The sequence below is a fragment of the Nymphaea colorata genome, chromosome 3, assembly GCF_008831285.2.
Source record: "Nymphaea colorata isolate Beijing-Zhang1983 chromosome 3, ASM883128v2, whole genome shotgun sequence".
NCBI lineage: Eukaryota > Viridiplantae > Streptophyta > Magnoliopsida > Nymphaeales > Nymphaeaceae > Nymphaea > Nymphaea colorata.
In genome coordinates, this window is record NC_045140.1 from 18,360,978 (window position 1) to 18,380,226 (window position 19,249).

Sequence of the window (19,249 nt, forward strand, 5' to 3'; positions counted from 1 at the left end):
TGGAATTACTGCATGTCCTGATTGCTTCTTCTTATTATCTTCTTTGTTGTCGTGACCATGTTCATCACCTATGGTGGACAAGTTCTTCGCAGGGATTGACGCACCCCTCGTCAGTTTTCGGGCTTGCTTTTTCACTTTCTGAACTTCAAGGAGGAGGACGTCGGGATCTACGTTTCCCATCACCACCACCTTCCTCATTTCTGGGTACAAATCCACGGATTCAACACCTGCAATATACAAGTTTATCAATTTGAACGCATCATCATTCCTCAATCAGATGACATGCTTAATTAGTATCATATACGAATCTGCCAGGCCGTCCATTACAATGCAAGAATCATTTTAAGAGGGTGCCATCTTTTATTACCTTCAACACCTGTCAAGTACGTTTCCACGTCTTCCCGGCATTTCTGACAGCAGCCAATGTTAGCATCAATCTCGCACTCTTATGACAAGTTAGAGAAAGAAAATGGTACATGAGAATTGCAGTATACAGGCTTAGTAGAAGAACCAACAGAGGAAACTAGACCCGGAGCTGAAGGAGAGGAACAGGGGAGGAGGGGAGGAAGCACACCATTTTTCAAGAAGACGCAAAACGAGATATGACAGATCGATGCCTGAAACGGTGGGAATTTCTCCGCGACTATCTTTGCGCAAGGAATGTTGATTGCTGAAGGAAAATAGAGAGAGATTAAGTGTTGTCCTGTTGAGAAGAACAGCGGGGAATAATTTTGCTTTTAAAGGAGAAAATGAATTTTTCCATTTTTCCAGAAGTCGATGTGGATCGTCCGATGAGGGGGCTGGGGGTGATTTAGTGGGGGTTGTTAAAGACCCCTTCAGTTTTTTCAGTTTTGCCTTTACAACAAAAAGGCGAAACTTTTTTTAAAAGAGCGGCGCCACCATCCTCGGCAGCACTGGTCACTTGGTTTTTAATAAAAGATCATAAAATATAAAAAATTGATACATAAGATATTTATAATTAAAACTACACCATGTCAGCTTCCAAGTTTACTTACACATTTGTCGAAAGGGTACTTTGCTAATGTATTGAGTGGACTATGAGTCACAGGCACACCAAGAAGACATTGAACCAGCTTCTTCTCCCAAAACACTAATGGCAACCACAAAAATTGGAGATGTGAAACATACAAGGACATCTTCTTAAACAATGCATTTATTTAGCCATATTTCATATTAATGAATTTACATATTAACATGCATTATCCTCTATATCACTACATCATGTTGTACGTCTCTGAAACTCCATAACTTGCTAAAAGAAACTAAGCCTGACAGTGAAGCACAAATATGAAAAACAGAAACCACACGTCACAGAAATGCAAGAGATACAGGTGCCAAAATAGAAATCATTTATTCAGTTGGACTTAGTGGTGCTATGCAAGATGAAGCATATCATCCCGATGGTTTTGAAGCCCATGACACCAAATGTCAATAGAAACACTAAAACATATTGCAAGTATTATGAAGCTTTTCACATGCACATAAAACAGGTGCTTGAGTGCATGAACTGCAAGCATGGTTATGCATGTTCAATATTCATGGTCTGAAACATGAAGTATAAAAACGATGTCAGCAATTGTTAGTTCATAGACAACATAAAGAGAAATAACTTAAAAATTAAAAGGCATAATTAGCAAAAACTCACAAAAGGAAGGCAAAAATTAAAGGACCAAGTACAAGAATAAGCACATATACATGGCACCACATCTTGTCTATGAAGCATTATGGAATTTCCAGTATCCATGCTTTATATTCTTCTCAGTCCATGAAGAGAAAGGCACGAGAAGCAAAGTTGGATAAGGTCAGCAGTGAAGTGAGAACAGAGAGCAGCTACACAAGTTACATGTGATAGGAAAACAATCAAGCAATTAACCCTTGGACATACAGCTAAAAACCATTTTAACATCCAACGCAAAATCAGGGTTCTGCATGAAATTAAACCTTTTCTGTTTTGGGAAGTAGTACAAAAGATGGCCTTTAAGACAATGAGAACGCTGAAGCACGTTTTTAAGACTTTCATCTTCAGATATATTCACTTCCTTGGAGATTGTTCAAATTAGAACATGATAATAAAAGAAACTTAATAAATAGAAAACTATTCCAATACAAAGAAAATTGTAGCACATGAAGTGTCAATGTGTCATGTACAATTGCTCAGACCATGATAAATTATATCTTTGTCAAGGAGAACATACCATATTGATCACAGTGATCTGCCAACATGGCTCCCACATCAAAGATCAACTTTCCAAGAGATTTGAATGCTTCATGTACCAAAAGGACATAGAAGACCAAGTTATTGGAAGTAATAACAAAAATAAAAATCAGTCGTTCTTATATACCTTAACCTAAACAACTATGTAAATCAACCCTTGACCACTGAACAATTTGGCAAAGGGAAAAAGTATAATTAATACACACACACAACCAAAAGAAGGTATTTTGTCCTTTCTTAAGTTTTCTTTTTAATCAGACTTTTCTGGCACATTTAAGGTGGAAAGTTCAATAAGTATCAATCTAGGTATAAAGTCAGAATCAGACATTTATTGGAATATCATAGGCCAAGTCAGTAATCCATCTGAACAATGATTTATTATTCAAGTAGTTAAATTTGATATGAGGAGACAAGATCTGAAATCCTCGTACATTATAATCCTCACAGTCTGTGAGTTCCACTACCATGTATTCAAGTTTGTGGGACAAAATAGACAACAAACAACTAAACAGATCCTATATCAATGGAATTTCTCATTACCATTTTTCTGACATTTGATCTTGAACGTGACAATATGAAATAAAAAAAAGTTATCTATATCTTCACATAGTTTTCTTTGTTGTTTTGGTTCTAATACTATACTTTTGGTTTGGCAATAATTTAACAAAATGATGCCATCATCAGGTTCCAATTCTTGGTGACAACATGAGATGCTATAGGAGCTCTACCTTTCTCTAGAAATCTGCTTTGTTATTATCAGAAATCTGCTTTGTTATTTGCAATGAGCCAAATGGTTACTTGTTTTTCATGATCTAGAAATTAAAAGAACTAGGAAGCAGAAAAATATACTTACCAAACTCAAGTTCCGGCAAATCATTCCTCGGCCATATGTTTGGTTGACAATAAGATGGATATCTAAAAAAGATAGACAGAGATAATGACAAATAACAAAAAAACTGCATAATAAAGCAAGTGATAGAAAGAAGCAGTGAAGCAAAAGCATAGAAAATGAAAGGACATGTCCCCCACCCAGCCCAACTCCCCCCCCCCCCCCCCCAACACACACACACACACACAAAAGAATATGATGTGTTTTACATGAACAACAGTATTTCCTTAAGGAACTAGGGTCCATGTGTTGGTCTTTAGTTTTAGGGACATGAAATGTTTGCATATGTGAGCAAATGAATAGGGTCGTCTCAACAATAAAAGACTAATGTTTAACATTGCACAAGAAAGCACTCAGTGGTCAATTTAAAGATTTGTGCTATTCAAAAATTGAATTTCAGTATTGCCTATTTGAAAGAAGAATAGCAACGATGGCACTGTCCATTAACCAAGGATGACTCAAGAAGGTTAATGGTTATACCATCCCTCCACATGACCGTTTTTATAAAAGAGGAGAAATTTTTAGCAATATCTTTATAGAACCATATATAGTTGTTTAACAACCTTTGCAGAAGAGAGACCTCAGTCGAAGGAACATCAATAATTGGATTTGCATAGAAGGATCCTTTAAGCATATACAATATGGAAGAGGGTTTGGGATTGCACACTCTTAGATTCTTGGGAAAAAATAACTAATATATATAGAGGGAATTCAAAAAGAGAGAAATGAAAAGGATAAACTCCAATTTCTGCTTTGACATCTTGGATGTTTAGAACCCTATAAAACAAAGTTTGGAGTTTACAAATGTAAACTAGAAACTGACAAATCCAGTTTTTCCAGACTCAACCTTCTCTTTCCCATGACTCCATCCAAAATTATACCTAAAACATGACAAGTCATGGCCAGCTTAAACCTTCTAAGTATCGGCGCCAAAAAACATGTTTTTCATTGTCAAGGATAATCATAAAAGAAGTACAAAACTAATTCATATATCAGCAGAGAAAGATGTTAATTATAACCAACATGAAAAAGAACAACTATTCAAAAAATGGCTGAAAAAATGATAAATATTCTAAATACATCTAGTCATGCTTCTTTATAGTGCTGATGAGAAGTCCTCCTATTAAGCATGCGCCTGGAACCTTCTAATATATAGCATTTGTTCTTCCACAAAGTATATGAACAGTGTTAGGAACAAAATATTTTGACCAAAAAACATCTCATAGAAACTTTACCTTTTCTTCATTACAATCTTTTCTTACAATTTTTTCTCAAAAAGTGCGGGGAAAAGAACAGAACATATATACCAAAATTTCATCTCGACCTGTTTACCATGGCTTATAATGACAGCGAGCATTGATAGCTTAGTTGTCTCTCGGTTCGATCTCTCATTTTTGCATGATGATTTTAAATGAGGGGAGACTTCAGAAAAGCATTTTGGGGAAAAGGTAGAGTGAACATCTACAATGCAGAGACCTGGGAGTAACCACCTGCATATTTTCAAGATTTCAATGCATTTTTCTTTCTAGGCACCCCTGAGTGTACTCTTATCAAAGTGTACTTTCCCTCTAAATCTAACGAAGAAAATAAAAAAGGGAGAGATCCGATTTTCATCCCTTAGTATCATGGCAAAAATATTCTATGACAGTCAAGAAAGTGTTGAACATTTCACGAGGTAAGTTATGCGGGCAATGAAAAGAGTCTTAAAGGATTATCTACAAAAAGATTATGAAGGTGAGAGGAGAAATATATCAGGGTTAATATCTTCTTAGTTGACCTTTTCTGAAAGTCAACCTTAAATAAAATATTAGCTTAAGTTCTTAGGTAATGAAACTGTTCACAAGTGTCACCGCTTCATAGAATTTTTTGTGGGACGGTTCCCAACACAACAATCACTAGATATCCGTACTCTCTTCACTTCTAATAGCAGTTCTTTCCTTGGAGGTCAACTAATCCTGCCTACATGTTGACTTGCTGGTTTAGCTTTAACCACATAGATGTGGCTAACAACAGAGAAGGTCCCAGCATGAACTTACTAATCATCTAGTTATTCAAGGGTCGGAGTTATCCACTTACCAACTCGAATTAGGATCTAGATAGATGGATTTGACAAAAACTAATATGCACAAGCAGATTCATATGCAATTTTATCCAACTCCAAGATCCAACAAGGACCTTACCCTATTGCATGTAAAAGTCAGATCTTAACTGTGGGATCCAGATTTGGTTTAAAAATCCAGGTCAAGTCTAAGTCCGTATCTGAATGGGATTTAGGGAGATCTGATCGAGTCAGATCTGATGAACACTGGATCTGAATTAGGTCTGAATCATTTATGTTCTGAAGAATGACAATGTCTGCGATGGTCCAAGAAACCAAAAACCGAAAGTATTACTAAAAAATTTACCGACTATCAGGGTCTTCAAGCTTCCTGGTAAAGATGCTAATACAAAAACAGTAGGAATAATCAAAGGCTAGTATGTTAACCATAAGGTTGAAAGACAACCAATTCTAAAGAGATTCAAGGAAAGGAAAGAATCCCAATAATAAATCAAAATTAAATGATAAAGGGAAAGAAAATCTTTCTACAAAATCAGATTTATTTTTCATGTTTATTGTCAAATGGATGCCAATGTCGCTTATTTAAGCCTTTTTTTTGCATTGTGTAATTAAGGCTCATGATGGCCTTCCATGATGAAAAACCATGCATATTTAATAAAAATAATATTTTCATTGCATTTGCTTGTTTACTTTGCTTCTTTTATTTTCAACATGGTATCAAAGAAGAAGAAGAAGAAGAAGAAGAAGAAGAAGATCGAAGTCCAAAGATGGCTTACAGACGACTAAAGAGATCACTGCCTTCTTCATCAAAGCAAGGACTTGATCCTTTTAAAGCAAAACTTCATGAAACAAATTTGGGCCTGCCGAATCACCGCCTGGAATGATCAGCTTTTACAAAGTTCTGCAGAAAACTTGAACTTTCGGATCCATCGTCCAGTTTGAAGGAGGATGTTAATGATAAGGTTGAAAGACAACCACTTTTAAAGAGATTCAAGGAAAGAATCTCAACAAGATAAATCAAAATTAAATGATAAAGGGAAAGAAAATCTTTCTACAAAATCAGATTTAGTTTCCATACTTATCATCAAATGGATGCCAATGTCGCCTATTTAAGCTCTTTCTTTGCATTGTGAAACTAAGGCTCATGATGGCCTTCCATGGTGTAAAACCATGCATGTTTAATGAAAATAATATTTTCATTGCATTTGCTTGTTTACTTTGCTTCTTTTATATTTTTTCAACATAGTACTCCACAATGGCCCATTATTCAGGTCTAGCTAAGGAGGAACTGCATACCTAACTGAAAACGTAACAAGTTTCTTTGTAGTACATCAAGTTGAGAAACCTTCAGAGGTAGAGAAGAGAAAATTATACCCAATAACAGACCATATCTTTTACAGCATCAAGCAGATACAGCACAAGTACCAATTAGTGCGAACAATAACATAAATGCTAGTAAAGGCTGGTTCTCCACATGGATCATCCAAGCATGATTTTTATGTATATGTCCACTTGCATAAGGCAATTGCAAATTCCTACTAAAACTCAGGTATGATTAATAGCCTAAAGTCCTCTACTGCTTAAAGCTATCGACTTTTAAGTGCTTGCTTATAGGTTAACCAAAAATGTGCTTACGTAAGCGGATGCCCACCTGCAGAAGGAAACTGCAAGTTTCGTATTAAACTCGGGTATAATTCATACCCTAAAGTTTTTTACAGCTTATATATAAACTTTCAACTTCTAAGTACTTGCTTATAGTTTTTTGTCCCTTATGCGGGAGAAGCAATGCAAAGCTACATTATTTCTCAAATAAATTGGTTCTCAAGTAGAGCGTGACTGAACGAAATTCCAAAATCGATCAGTTTAGGATGGTTTTCCAAGCACACAAAAGCAAGTCCACATTAACGCGTACACCAATGATGACAACGATTCCCAGCCCGTCGCGTGTGAATCCATCTTCAATCTTCTTCGAGATTGAAGAAAACAAAGAAAACAATTACGACGAACATCATCCAAAGAAAAGGAAAACAATATCATAAATAAAACAAGAAAAACCCAATCGATTCTCTGTTGACCGAAGTTCATCGTAGAAAATGGTGACGGGCTTGACGACCTGAGGTTCGGTCTCCGGCAGAGAAATCAACCCCTTGCAGGAAGACATGGCGGCAATCTCTCTGTTTCTTGGTGCGCAAGTCGAACGCGGATGCTTTGAGCATGAATATTGAATTGTCGAATGGACAGGGATTTAGAACTCGGACCCACAATTGCGTGCTGCAATGGTACGTCAGGGATTTTTCTTTTCTTTTGGACCTGCATTTTATTTATAATTTTAAAAAGCGCACTGATGTTTCACAATTTTTTTAATAAAAAAGTAATAAAATGGCTTTGTTTTATCTAATAAAAAAGAGAGAACTCTATCTTGGTAGGAAGGAGATCTCATAAGAGGTCGGAGCCCTTCCCATTTTTCTTGTGCCTCTAAGGTTGTTTTGAAATGTGGGTAAATAGCAAAACACCCATTAACTAAGTACTGCACATTTATTGTTTGCAGTTCAAAGAAATAACAACTATGAAAATTAAACTGACCAAGCTAAGCTGTTAGCTGTTATACTATGCCCATGGAAAAAGAGACGAGAAAAACCAACTGGAGAAGGGAGACAGAAGACTACAAGGAAAGAAATTGGTCGTGCTAGGAAAGGCGATGAAGGTTCAACGTTCTCCAATTTGTCCTAAAAACCATAAGAAAGACGGAACATGATTTCTTCTTCCTTTCTGCAACATTTTTCAGTAAGATAAAACAAACTCCAATGGAGTTGCTCGTTATTTTCAGAAAGGTAATTTTAGACCCGCCTTTTCCCTCCAGTATTGTTATTTGACCAATACGAAGATACACTTATTTTTGAGAAATTTATAAAGAAAACCTAATTTTTAATTATTAATTAACGAACTATATATTTAACATTTGAAACAAAAATTTAAGTTCATAAAATAATTCACAACAGCACTTGCGTGAACAGAAGAAAGTAAGATATATGTTTGCCATTTACTTTATAAATTTATGTATATTTTTTTAACCAGAACCTTTCTCGATCGGTGCGTGCCATTCTTATACAGGGCCATGCTGATCTTATCTGTATCATTCCAATGTTATTGGATGCCTCTCGCAGGACCTTTTCACTAAAATCTTAAGATATACAAAGAAGACGTCTGATGAAAAGCAAATTGCTTTCGTATAACACATGTATTCGTAAATACACAATCCAATAACCCAATAATGCCTATATTTTTTTATTTCGAGAAAATACAATATAATTATAGATGTCATTCTTAGATTCAATAATTAAGTGCCAATCACATTATATTTCCTGAAACAAGAAAGTAGTGAACGCTCTTAAAACACGTATTATGAGAATGTGTGTTCAAAAAATTCATCGTTCTTTTTATCAAGTACCTTCATAATTCGGGACAAATTTCTTTTGCCCCTCAATTAGAGATTTAATGATGTGCTTCTCACTCGAACTTCTTGCTAAACAAAGATTTTGCACAAATAGAGGATTAAAAACGAAAAAGAAAGAAGATAAACGAGATTTTATATGCAAGTGAGATGATTTCTCACTAAACAAAGTGCATGCCCTTATGCATAGCATTAACTGGCGGTGGGAGTCCAACTGAGGAAGGCTGGCTCTTTTGATTCACGTTCAAGTTCTACTTCCTCCACTGGTGGTTAAGGAATAAGGAATTTTGAAATTTGAGGATACCATGATAGAAAAATCAGTCACTAATGGGTTTGATTGATTGGAACGTGGAATTATTTTAGAACTGTATCGTGTCACGACATCCTGCCTATTCAATCGTCTAGATTGATGTTCCAGTGAAATATATTACACGATAGTCATCCATGCTATATTGTCACTAGCATATAGCTATGTGCATAGAGATTCCTCGGCTGATCCAGAGTCCCAACAACTCTTTTGTGGAGTCAAGATACTTTATTCCAACATACGGAATATGTTTGTCTACAGATAATATTTATGCACCTGCATATTTGCAAAAAAATCTTTGGCTTATTTCCTTCTTTATCCTGCTTCGACACTCTTGCTCATGAAGGCTCAGGTCTCCGCTCCTTTCCTTCATACTTTAGTTGCTGTTTTTTGTTTGGTTTTCATCATTCAACCCCTTCTTGAAGACACATAGATTGTGTTATGAACCACTATTGCATTGAAGTTACTCTATGCAGCAGAGGATTAAACCGAGTTTTTTTCCCTTCTACTTGAGTTTCCCATCTTTAATGGAGAAGGTCCTTGTTTCTTCCTGTTGTTGATCTGGAAGCTTTCCTCTGTGGTGGTGAAGTTTTTATTTCTTGTTGCAGCTGCACTCAAGGTTCTTTCGTACTTGCCATGGCCTTACTCGGTGTTAAGCCTCTTGCTAGTAATCCTAGCTCCTCGGAGGGGTGCAGTTTATGACTGTATAGCGAACCGGCGCTATAAGTGGTTTGGAAACGAAGATGATTGCATTATCCCGAACGAAGAGGTGCTCAATCGCTTCATTGACAACTCCGCAAAAGTTCCTAGCAGACCTGGGGAAGTGTTTTGGGATTAGTCTGGTCCATGGCATATACAACTGCTGATTCCATCTGGCGAACCGGCGCTATCAGTGGTGTGAGGATGAACGGAGCCCTTGGAGGACGCGATCTCCTGTCTCTGGTAAATGTAGAGATTCCGAACAGAGTTACGGCTGTTTCCTTCAGTGAACACAGAAAGCAAGGGAGAAACAGAAAATGGCATTCGATCAAGTCCGTACTTGATGGCGGAAAACTCAACTGAAAAATAAGTCCAGGGATTACAGTCTGCTCATCTTATATAGGAGGAAGGAGAGAGGGCGGATCTGTTTTTTTTTCATTTGTGAAAGCAAGTCGGATTCCGAAGTTCAATTAAAAACTCTAAACCAATTTCTAATTCGGAAGATACAATGCGATAATAAAATAAATACAATTACAAACTTGAAATTAATTACGGTAAACTCAATCCAGTTGGATTTGATCGGAGCAGAGTCAGAATATTGACTACATGAGTTCAGACCCGATCCCCCGACACATTGGTTTGCTAAAGTCTGCCTTCTCTTAAACTGAAACCTGAAACGTTCTTAAAAAAATTATATGGGGATGTTTGTTGTTTGCATGAAAAATTAGGATTTTTTAGTGTTTCGGTGTCATTAAATTTAGATTTCAGAAAAACCCAGTTTTTGACAAACCTTTATCGTTCCAAAAAATACATCGAAATTACAGATTACAAAAAGGAAAGAGTTTCGATATTAGAAAGCGCACAGGTCATGTAACCCTGACAAAGAAGATATATGGCTTTTGGGAGTTCCTATTCGACTGAATTGTTGTAGAGAGTGGAATCACTTACCGGATGGTTAGACTAACCTGTTAATTTGGAAGTGATTCTTCTTGCCATTAATTTTCTATTACAGTTCTCATTTTCTGATGAATAAAAGAAGGGGAAACTAACTCCCAGCACGCCTGCATCCGAAAATAATTTCACTTCTAGAACCACTTGCGACAAAAGTGAGTTCACAGTTAGTTTAATACTTGGAGAATGCAGCCCTGGCTAAAACGTAACGGGACACGACCTGACTGTTTCATTTTGGAACATCTCCTTAGATACAACAATTCAGTCGAATAGGAACTCCCAAAAGCCAGATATCTTCTTTGTCAGGGTTACACGACCTGTGCGCTTTCTAATATTGAAACTCTTTCTTTTTTGTAATCTGTAATTTCAATGTATTTTTTGGAACGATAAAGGTTTGTCAAAACTGGGTTTTTCTGGAATCTAAATTTAATGACACCGTAACACTAAAAAATCCTATTTTTTCATCCAAACAACAAACATCCCCATATAATTTTTTTAAGAACGTTTCAGGTTTCAGTTTAAGAGAAGGCAGACTTTAGCAAACCAATGTGTTGCGGGATCGGGTCTGAACTCATGTAGTCAATATTCTGACTCTGCTCCGATCAAATCCAGCTGGATCGAGTTTACCATAATTAATTCCAAGTTTGTAATTGTATTTATTTTATTATCGCATTGTATCTTCCGAATTAGAACTTGGTTTAGAGTTTTTAATTGAACTTCGGAATCCGACTTGCTTTCACACGCGAAAAAAAAACAGATCCGCCCTCTCTCCTTCCTCCTCCTCTCTTCTTCCTCCTATATAAGATGAGCATACTGCAATCCCTGGACTTATTTTTCAGTTGAGTTTCCCGCCATCAAGTACGGACTTGATCGAATGCCATTTTTGGTTTCTCCCTTGCTTTCTGTGTTCACTGAAGGAAACGGCCGTAACTGTGTTCGGAATCTCTACATTTACCAGAGACAGGAGATCGCGTCGTCCAAGGGCTCCGTTCATCCTCACACCGCTTTTCCGCTTCGTTTGGCCATCATCCTACGGATCCACACCACCATCTACCTGTGGTAACTCTTCTGACCGTCTGCCTCTGGTAAGCCTTCTGAAACCGGTAACTCTTCTGACCGTCTGCCTGTGGTAAGCCTTCTGAAACCACACCACCGTCTGCTGGTAAGCCTTTCGAAACCAGTAACACACCACCGTCTGCCTGTGGTAAGCCTTTCGAAACCAGTAACACACCACCGTTTGCTTGTGGTAAGCCTTCTGAAACCAGTAACACACCACCGTTTGCTTGTGGTAAGCCTTCCAAAACCAGTAACACACCACCGTCTGCCTGTGGTAAGCCTTCCGAAACCAATAACAAAGAATTGTCTGCCTGTGGTAAGCCTTCCAGCAAACGCAAACCATGGCTAATGGCCGCAGCTTCTACAAGAAATCCATGCGCCATTACCAGCAAGCGTGCCGGGAGGACCCAACGTTGTCGACCAACGACGAGAAGTTTCAGCAGAGGACGACGAGCATGGTGCAGGGCTTCTACTCTCCTGGAGGGGAAGAAGGTAATAGCAGCACCCTCATTCCTTCCTTTGATATCATAAACGAGATTAACTTAGCTGCTGGGGAGATATTGACCTACAAGCAAGACATAGGTAGCAATGCCCAAATCCTCCCAATGGTCAACAGCTACTTCGAGCTTTGCAAGACGACACTGGATTCTTTATGTAGTTTGGAGGTACATCTCTCTTGCACCATGAACAAATTGACGGCGTTCCGTGGCAGCTGGCATGTGGATCAGAAGGTGAGGGAAGCAGTCACATGCGCCGAGGGCGACGTGGGCTGCTTCTTTCTCTCCCTTCCCGGGCTGATCCGAAAGCACGTTCAGATGCTCCACAAGCTGCAGTTGGCGAGGGATGAGGAAATGCCAACTAGACCGAGGAGTTTGAAGAACCCAACGCCTCGAAGAGTAATCACGATCATGTTCTGGACTGTGTACGCTGGTGTCGTGATCTTTTCCATCTTGGCAGCATCCCTGCATGCACCCCCAGTTCTGGCAATGCTCCCCACGGCGGTCATAAGCTTATTGAGCTGGGGTCCTTTCGTCAACTGGGTTGAAGGTTTTTGGGACATAGCCGAGGAAACTGAGGGGTGGCCGCGGGGGAGAAGAGAATGGTTTTGATTCGAGAACTGGAGGACATCAAACTTTTAACGATATGCAATAGGGAGAGAGCAGTCGAAGCTGTGTTGAAGACAATGGCCGAATTGAATGAGCAGGTGGAAAAATGCAACCGTGTGATTTGCAGGGCAAGGAACAAGTTCTTGCGAGAAAAATTACAGAGCCCCAGAGGCACAAAGATCGTGCTCGAGCATTTACCCATCGGCAAGTAGTTCGTTTGGAGCAGAAGAAAGACACATTTCTTGAGAAGATGTCCGAGTGTTTGAATCAAAGAAGAGCTTTTTCTAAATTTTGTAAGAAACTCACTTTCGGGTTTGTCAAACTTGGGTTTCCCCAGTAGTGTTAAAAAATACATCACGCAAAAAATGGGTGGCAATCATCCAAATAACGCAATCTAGTCTTACTTGCTTAATTAGTCAGCGGCATATGAATAACAACTGCAAAATTGCTCTCTCGTGTGTGCCTGTCTTGCCTGCGTGTCTAAGAATTTGAAAGGACATTATGGAAACTAGACATGCAGATTGGATTGATCTAAGGGTTACAAAATTTCATGAATCTAACTTATATGTGTAGATTGTACTTGCCAAAGGGCTTTAAAAACGATGGTTTTAATTCTTCCTTGGTTTTTATAACCGCTATTCTAAACATTAAATTTCCGTGATGTTTTTACGCCAAAATCGTTGGGAGTTCCTATTCGAGTGAATTCTTGTGGAGAGTGAAATCACTCACTGGATGGTGAGACTAACCTGTTAACTTGGAAGTGATTCTTCTTGCTATTTCTATTCCTGTTGCTATGTGGGGCAACTAGGACCCACATAATTTAGTTTAATGGGTAGTAGTGCTCTTCAGTATTTTATTACGCATTTGATGGGTCTAAGATTTTTCTTGAAGGGTGTCTTTATATTTTTGAGATATGCTAATGCAGCGACCATATTTTCCAATTTCGTTAATGTTTTAAAAACTCGAAGCCTGCTTTAAAATAATTGAAAATTCACAAAACCATGGAAAACTAAAAGTTACTTGGGGCGACTTGACTTTATGGGCACAAAGAGGCAAGCGCAAACCCCTCCTCCACCCCCTTTCTATCCCAAATTGACATATACAACTGATTTTGACAGTGGGCGCATTGTGGCCCTAAGCAGTGTAGGGTAGGCAGTCGCCAAGATGGTATGTTGAAAAGAGAGAAGGGTAATTAGTATTACAGCTGAAGTGCCACCGCAAAGACAGCAGGAGGCCTCAGACAATCCTACTAATTAGTAAAGGAACCGAAGCTTACAAAAGTATAAAAAGCAAATTGTTTATTACGGCATTTGAGCTACGATAGTATAATCAACTGACCATTTATCGCCAGTTGATTATGACATTCCACCGGTGGAATGCCATAATCCCTAAGTTGCCCTCAAATATATACTCGAAATTTTCAAAACTTTCAAATGTCATCAGCCAAAAGAGAGGGAGAAAAGGTGGGAGAACCAAGAAGACTGGGCAAGGGAAGGATCCTGATACCTGAAACTGATTTCTTGAGGAACTTTACCTAGACAGACTTAGATAATGAGAACTTAGTTCTCACTCATGTGCGCATAATTAAAACTCAAACACTAAAATTTCTCCCACAAAATTCTGAGGAAACACTGGCAATATCCTAAGAGCCCCTCCAACGTGACCCAAGCCCTTATTGTTTCCAAAAGAAGGATCTGCGGTGCTCTAAAAAATAATTTAAGCAACAAGAGTCACCAACAACTGCGTTCTTGGCTCTATTATTTAGAAGGCACCCAAAAACATGGATACAGATAATCTTGTAAACCAGAAAGAAAGACGACATTGGGCTACCAGCATCAACTTTTCTTCGTTTCTTACTGAGTCCTAGGAAATAAGCAAATTGGTGGTTAACAAAAACACTTCTTCAGGTCTTTCACCATGCCGAAACAATGAGAAAGATCTACAAACAATGCAAGTGAGAATCAACAATACAAGAGTGTCAGAGAGAAAAAGATCAGCAAGCATATAGCTCAGACAGGGATAACTGTTTCTCTTTTGTACACTCATCATTCACACTCCGATTTGCAGTGTTCTCACGAAACAAAAGAAAACAAACTTATCAGAAAAGTATGTGAACCTGAGAGAAACAAATAAAACAACAAAAAATAATTTTAATCACATGAAGGGAGAAAAGCCCATGAATCCGCTTCCCAAAACCGGACCTTGGAAAGCAAATCAAGCCCCACTTCCTAATTGTCAGAAATAGGCAAAACGACTTGTAAAATCTAAAAATCAATATCAGGTTTCACTCGAAAGGGAAGGAAAAGGAAATTGGAGAGGATAGAGACATCAGATCTTCCTATTAGATCGAACATATTATATTATACCCAACGTTCGTCGCGTATATTCTATGATTCGAAGATATAATCATCTGCCTCCCATCAAACTAACAAAAGAGAAAAATGATAAGCAGATGGCGGGTCCGTAAAACACCAAGAATGGAGATGAGGTGAGGCGGGCGTGCACCTTACACACAGACAGAGAGGGCGACAGATAAAAAGAGGGAGAGAGAGATACTGGGAGACGAGGCCAAGAAAGGAAAATAAATAAGCTAAGGTTAGATTAGGGAAAGGGCAGTTGCCGGATGTTGCCGTCGGTCAGTCGACGGCAGCTGGATTCTTGGGAAAAAAAAAAACAAAAACAAAACAAAACAAAAATGACAATCAAAATCCAGCATCTACCACCAGCATTTGACTGCCCTACAGGGTTTGTGACCTCATGAGACGCAGCATTGATGGGAGCAACTCCAAGATGCTTTCTCCTGACTCTGAACCGCCACCGGAAGCTCCACCGGTATGCCACTACATGCTTTAAGGGTCTTCGGCAGCTTCACGGTTTAGACTGCTGACGTGAAGAAAGAAGTAGGAAGGAAGATGAGGGCCTTCTTCGGCCCAAAGGCTTTGACAAGGCAGAGGGAGAAGAATGAGAAGGGAAAGGTTGTCCGGCGATCGATCCCACCCTTCCTCGAATGATAAATGGCGGTACTGAAACCCTAATTTGGATTTACGTGCCCGTGTTCAAGTTCAAATCCAGTATCTTATACATATCCAAATGCACCGATTCAAATTTGATCCAATGAGTTGTGGATCGATACTTAGCTTTTCCCGTATGAATCTATTTGATTAAAATTCAGATTTGGATAATGGTAGGTTGGTTCGGACAGGGATCATGGGATATGCAAGGTTGGAATTGTTGGAACAATCCGGTTTGGATCTTGACGACACCATGTAATGTCGACCATTGGATAGTGGCAGAGCCAAAAGGGAAAGGGGCCGGCAGAGACCGGCTCCCCTCAATATTTTTTTTAAAAAATTTATGTGTAAATTAAAAAGAACATTTACTTTATATAAAATTAAAAAAAATTGTTTGGAGTCCTGCCAAAATTTTGAAACTATAATTCAACTTCTCTCGTGAAAATTCATTGCTCATCTCCTGATATTGGATGCCTTTCAAAAAATTGAATATGAGAAAATGTTAATGTCCGGTTACCAAATTTGGATCAGATTTAGATTTAAGAAATAACATCCGATCGAATTTAGATTCAAATATACCCAAATATCCGATCAGATTCAGATCATATTTATTTTTAAAGGTATATCATATGCCTAATGTTCTTACATTTTGGAAATCGGTCAAAATTGATTCAAAATTTAAATCAGATTTGGATATGAATGTAGAAATATGATTCAAATCAAATTCGAATTGTGAAATCAGATTTTGGATTCAGATATGATTTTTTTATTTGTATTTGAATATAAATTTGAATCCAAATATGTGAATATCTGAGAAAGCAGATATAGTTAAGAATACATCTGATTAGAATATACACCGTTGTCAACTCTACTTCAAGCTCAACCCGAACCCGGTTATCTATAAATTGACTTGAATCATAATCTAAGATTAGTTTCACTGAGTTGATCCAGGGGACAATGAATCGATTCACAGCGTCGGTGCACTTATTTCTTGATCGGTTATTATACATGTTAGTAGTTGTTAGGTAGTAAGGTTTTTTGAGGTTTTAAGGTCGTGTGTGTGCGCTTTCATTTTTTATTCTTCGAAACGATTGACAATTATTTATTAAGTATTGGCAACATTAAGCTATGAAAAGTTGTTTTGGACCGAGGTATTAGCGTCAGAAAATTATGTACTAAGGATCATTTAAGAATTTCACTTGGTTGAAATTTATAAGATCACAATTTGATATTTTATATAGTTGCCTGAAATGTTACTGCAAATTTAGCATAAGATCTTCGCTCATTTAGAAACAAGAGTTTTGTGAAACGACAGATTAATGGTACCTCTTTCACTAGTTCAGCAGCCTACTTGACCAAAAAGATAATCATAGATCTTTTTAAATAACCTTGACAAACTTTAGCTTGTTAGTTTTTTCTAAAAATAATAAAATAGTAAGTGTACTTTTTTATTATGCAAATCCCTGGATATATGTACGAATCCTTTATTTTATTGATGTTCTTTATTATATATAGATCTGGAAAGTAATTTGACGCCTAATATATAGTGAAATGCCGTAGAAATAACAAAGTGAAAAAAAAAAAATGCCGCAGCAGCTTTTTCCTTTTTTCCATTTTAAATGTTGCATGGATCTACTGACCTGCAGCTAAGATCATATTCAACTATTGATTATTCAGCCATAGAATAATCGAGTCATGATCGCCACGAGGAAGCTTACATGTTAGGTGCAGGTAGAGGTTTCTAAAATAATTAAAGCGACACAAATAGTTAAGGTTCATGTATCAGTGTCACTCCAGCAGGATTAGCCGGAAATGTTGATTATTTTTTGGCACAAGCACCATTGCATCATTTGTATATATAAACAGGAAGCCGTGAATATATATGTACTTAGTGCACCATTCTTTGCTGTTTCTGACGCGCGCATTACATATTTACAGGATGATCATGGAAATATGCAGCAAGATACGGAAGACAAAGGTCACTGTTTGAAGCTCAAGACAGTAGACATCCAGCTATAATATACAGAGTCCATAGTTTCCACTATAAGAGATTTTTACATCTGATAATTTCAGGAGCGTTGAAAAAAAATGCTTCTACACCTACAACAGTGACGGAGTCACCAGTGCAAAACTAGTTTTTTTCCTTTCACTCTCATAAAACAACCCACAAAGAAGAAGAAGAGAAAAAAAAGAAGAATGCCCAAAAGCCCAACCGGCACAAAAAGTCAGGTTGCTTTCTCTTTCAGCCCTTCTTTCAAAAATTTTTAGATTTAGTCCACCAACTTTTGAATCTGCATATCTTTGGAAGCATTGGTTTTTTGTGCTTTCCTTTTTCTTTTTTGGCTTGGACATGGATCCTCCACATCATGGGGTTCCAAACCTAACAGTATAACAAGAATAGACAATGTGCGAAATGAACTAAAGCTTGAAATGCTCAAAAAACCAAAGCTTCCAATGATATGCGGATTCAAAAGCGGAAAACTCATGCTTGGAAGCAATATAGTGATAGAGTGAACTCTTCAATGAAATTTCAGAAAAAAGAAACCAATTAACAGAGATCATCTTCATCATTTCACACATTTAGTGACATGGAAAGACGGTATGGTCGCATTAGCAACATGATAAGCACCCAGATCAGACCATATTAATCCTTTAAACTATTAGAAATTAGCATTCATGCCATACACACACGCAGAAAAGCATCAAAATATTGTCATAAATCCTGATACTATCGTACATGATTCAATTTTCTTTATAGTTTTCACTTTTTAACAGAATAGTTCCGAACAATGAGAAAAATGAAGCTGCTATATATACTATAATAGAATGCCAATCAGATCCATCAATCATGTGACTGCACCTATCGTGACTCATGTGTTTCAACTTTCGCAGGGTTCAAAGATGACATTAAATAAAGCCTTTGCTGGCATATTTCGGCAGCCACAAATTAAGATTTGCTTAGTACAAAGAGCTGGGAAGAGAAAGATCAGAATGCTAACAAGAGAAACAAAGCGCCTATTGACAGATGATTCCATGCAGATCATGAAGCCAAAGACAAAACCCAATTGCCGACAACAAAATGAGAAATGGAACAAGCAGTCAAGAATTGGCTACGATTGAAGTGTCCGACTCCTTTGGTTCCCAGTGACCCCTATCAAATCGATGATCGAGTAGTTGAAAGAAAACGTACGACAAGCATGTGTCTTGGAATTAATAAAACAACTTGAGTGACTGCACAGATGTATAATACAAAAGAATAGTTGTGTAAAGCCATTGTTAGCAACCAACATTAATTATGGGCAGTTGAGATTAAACTCCCTTCACTTTTTTCACCACATCAAATGATGATCCTACCGAAACATAGCAGTGTCTTTCAAGAACTCTATAATGGACCTTCACAGAGACGATCCTACAGATGCGTTTCACTCTATGAGCAATCAAAGTACTTTTACTGAACTTATTGGTGTTATCTTGGTTAACATTT

General features: G+C 37.8%; 2 protein-coding genes and 2 non-coding genes across 4 annotated transcripts in view; 1 reads left to right on the forward strand and 3 right to left on the reverse strand.

Annotated features, from left to right (window-relative positions):
* Positions 1 to 19,249, reverse strand: part of LOC116251298 (uncharacterized protein At5g50100, chloroplastic) — a 39,589-nt gene that overhangs the window by 6,830 nt on the left and 13,510 nt on the right. The gene's annotated exons all lie outside the window — the stretch shown is intronic.
* Positions 8,250 to 8,351, reverse strand: LOC116251764 (U6 spliceosomal RNA). Its single transcript, XR_004171822.1, has one exon. It is a non-coding gene; the product is annotated as a U6 spliceosomal RNA (small nuclear RNA).
* Positions 11,483 to 13,299, forward strand: LOC116250359 (UPF0496 protein At2g18630-like). Its single transcript, XM_031623987.2, has one exon. It carries the CDS (start codon positions 11,990 to 11,992, stop codon positions 12,755 to 12,757), a length of 768 nt encoding a protein of 255 aa, XP_031479847.2. The 5' UTR covers positions 11,483 to 11,989; the 3' UTR covers positions 12,758 to 13,299.
* Positions 14,726 to 14,811, reverse strand: LOC116251780 (small nucleolar RNA R38). The gene has a single exon (XR_004171836.1). It is a non-coding gene; the product is annotated as a small nucleolar RNA R38 (small nucleolar RNA).

Coding starts and splice junctions, on each gene's coding strand:
- LOC116250359 (XM_031623987.2), top strand. CDS start 11,990: ATGGCTAATGGCCGCAGCTTCTACAAGAAATCCATGCGCCATTACCAG.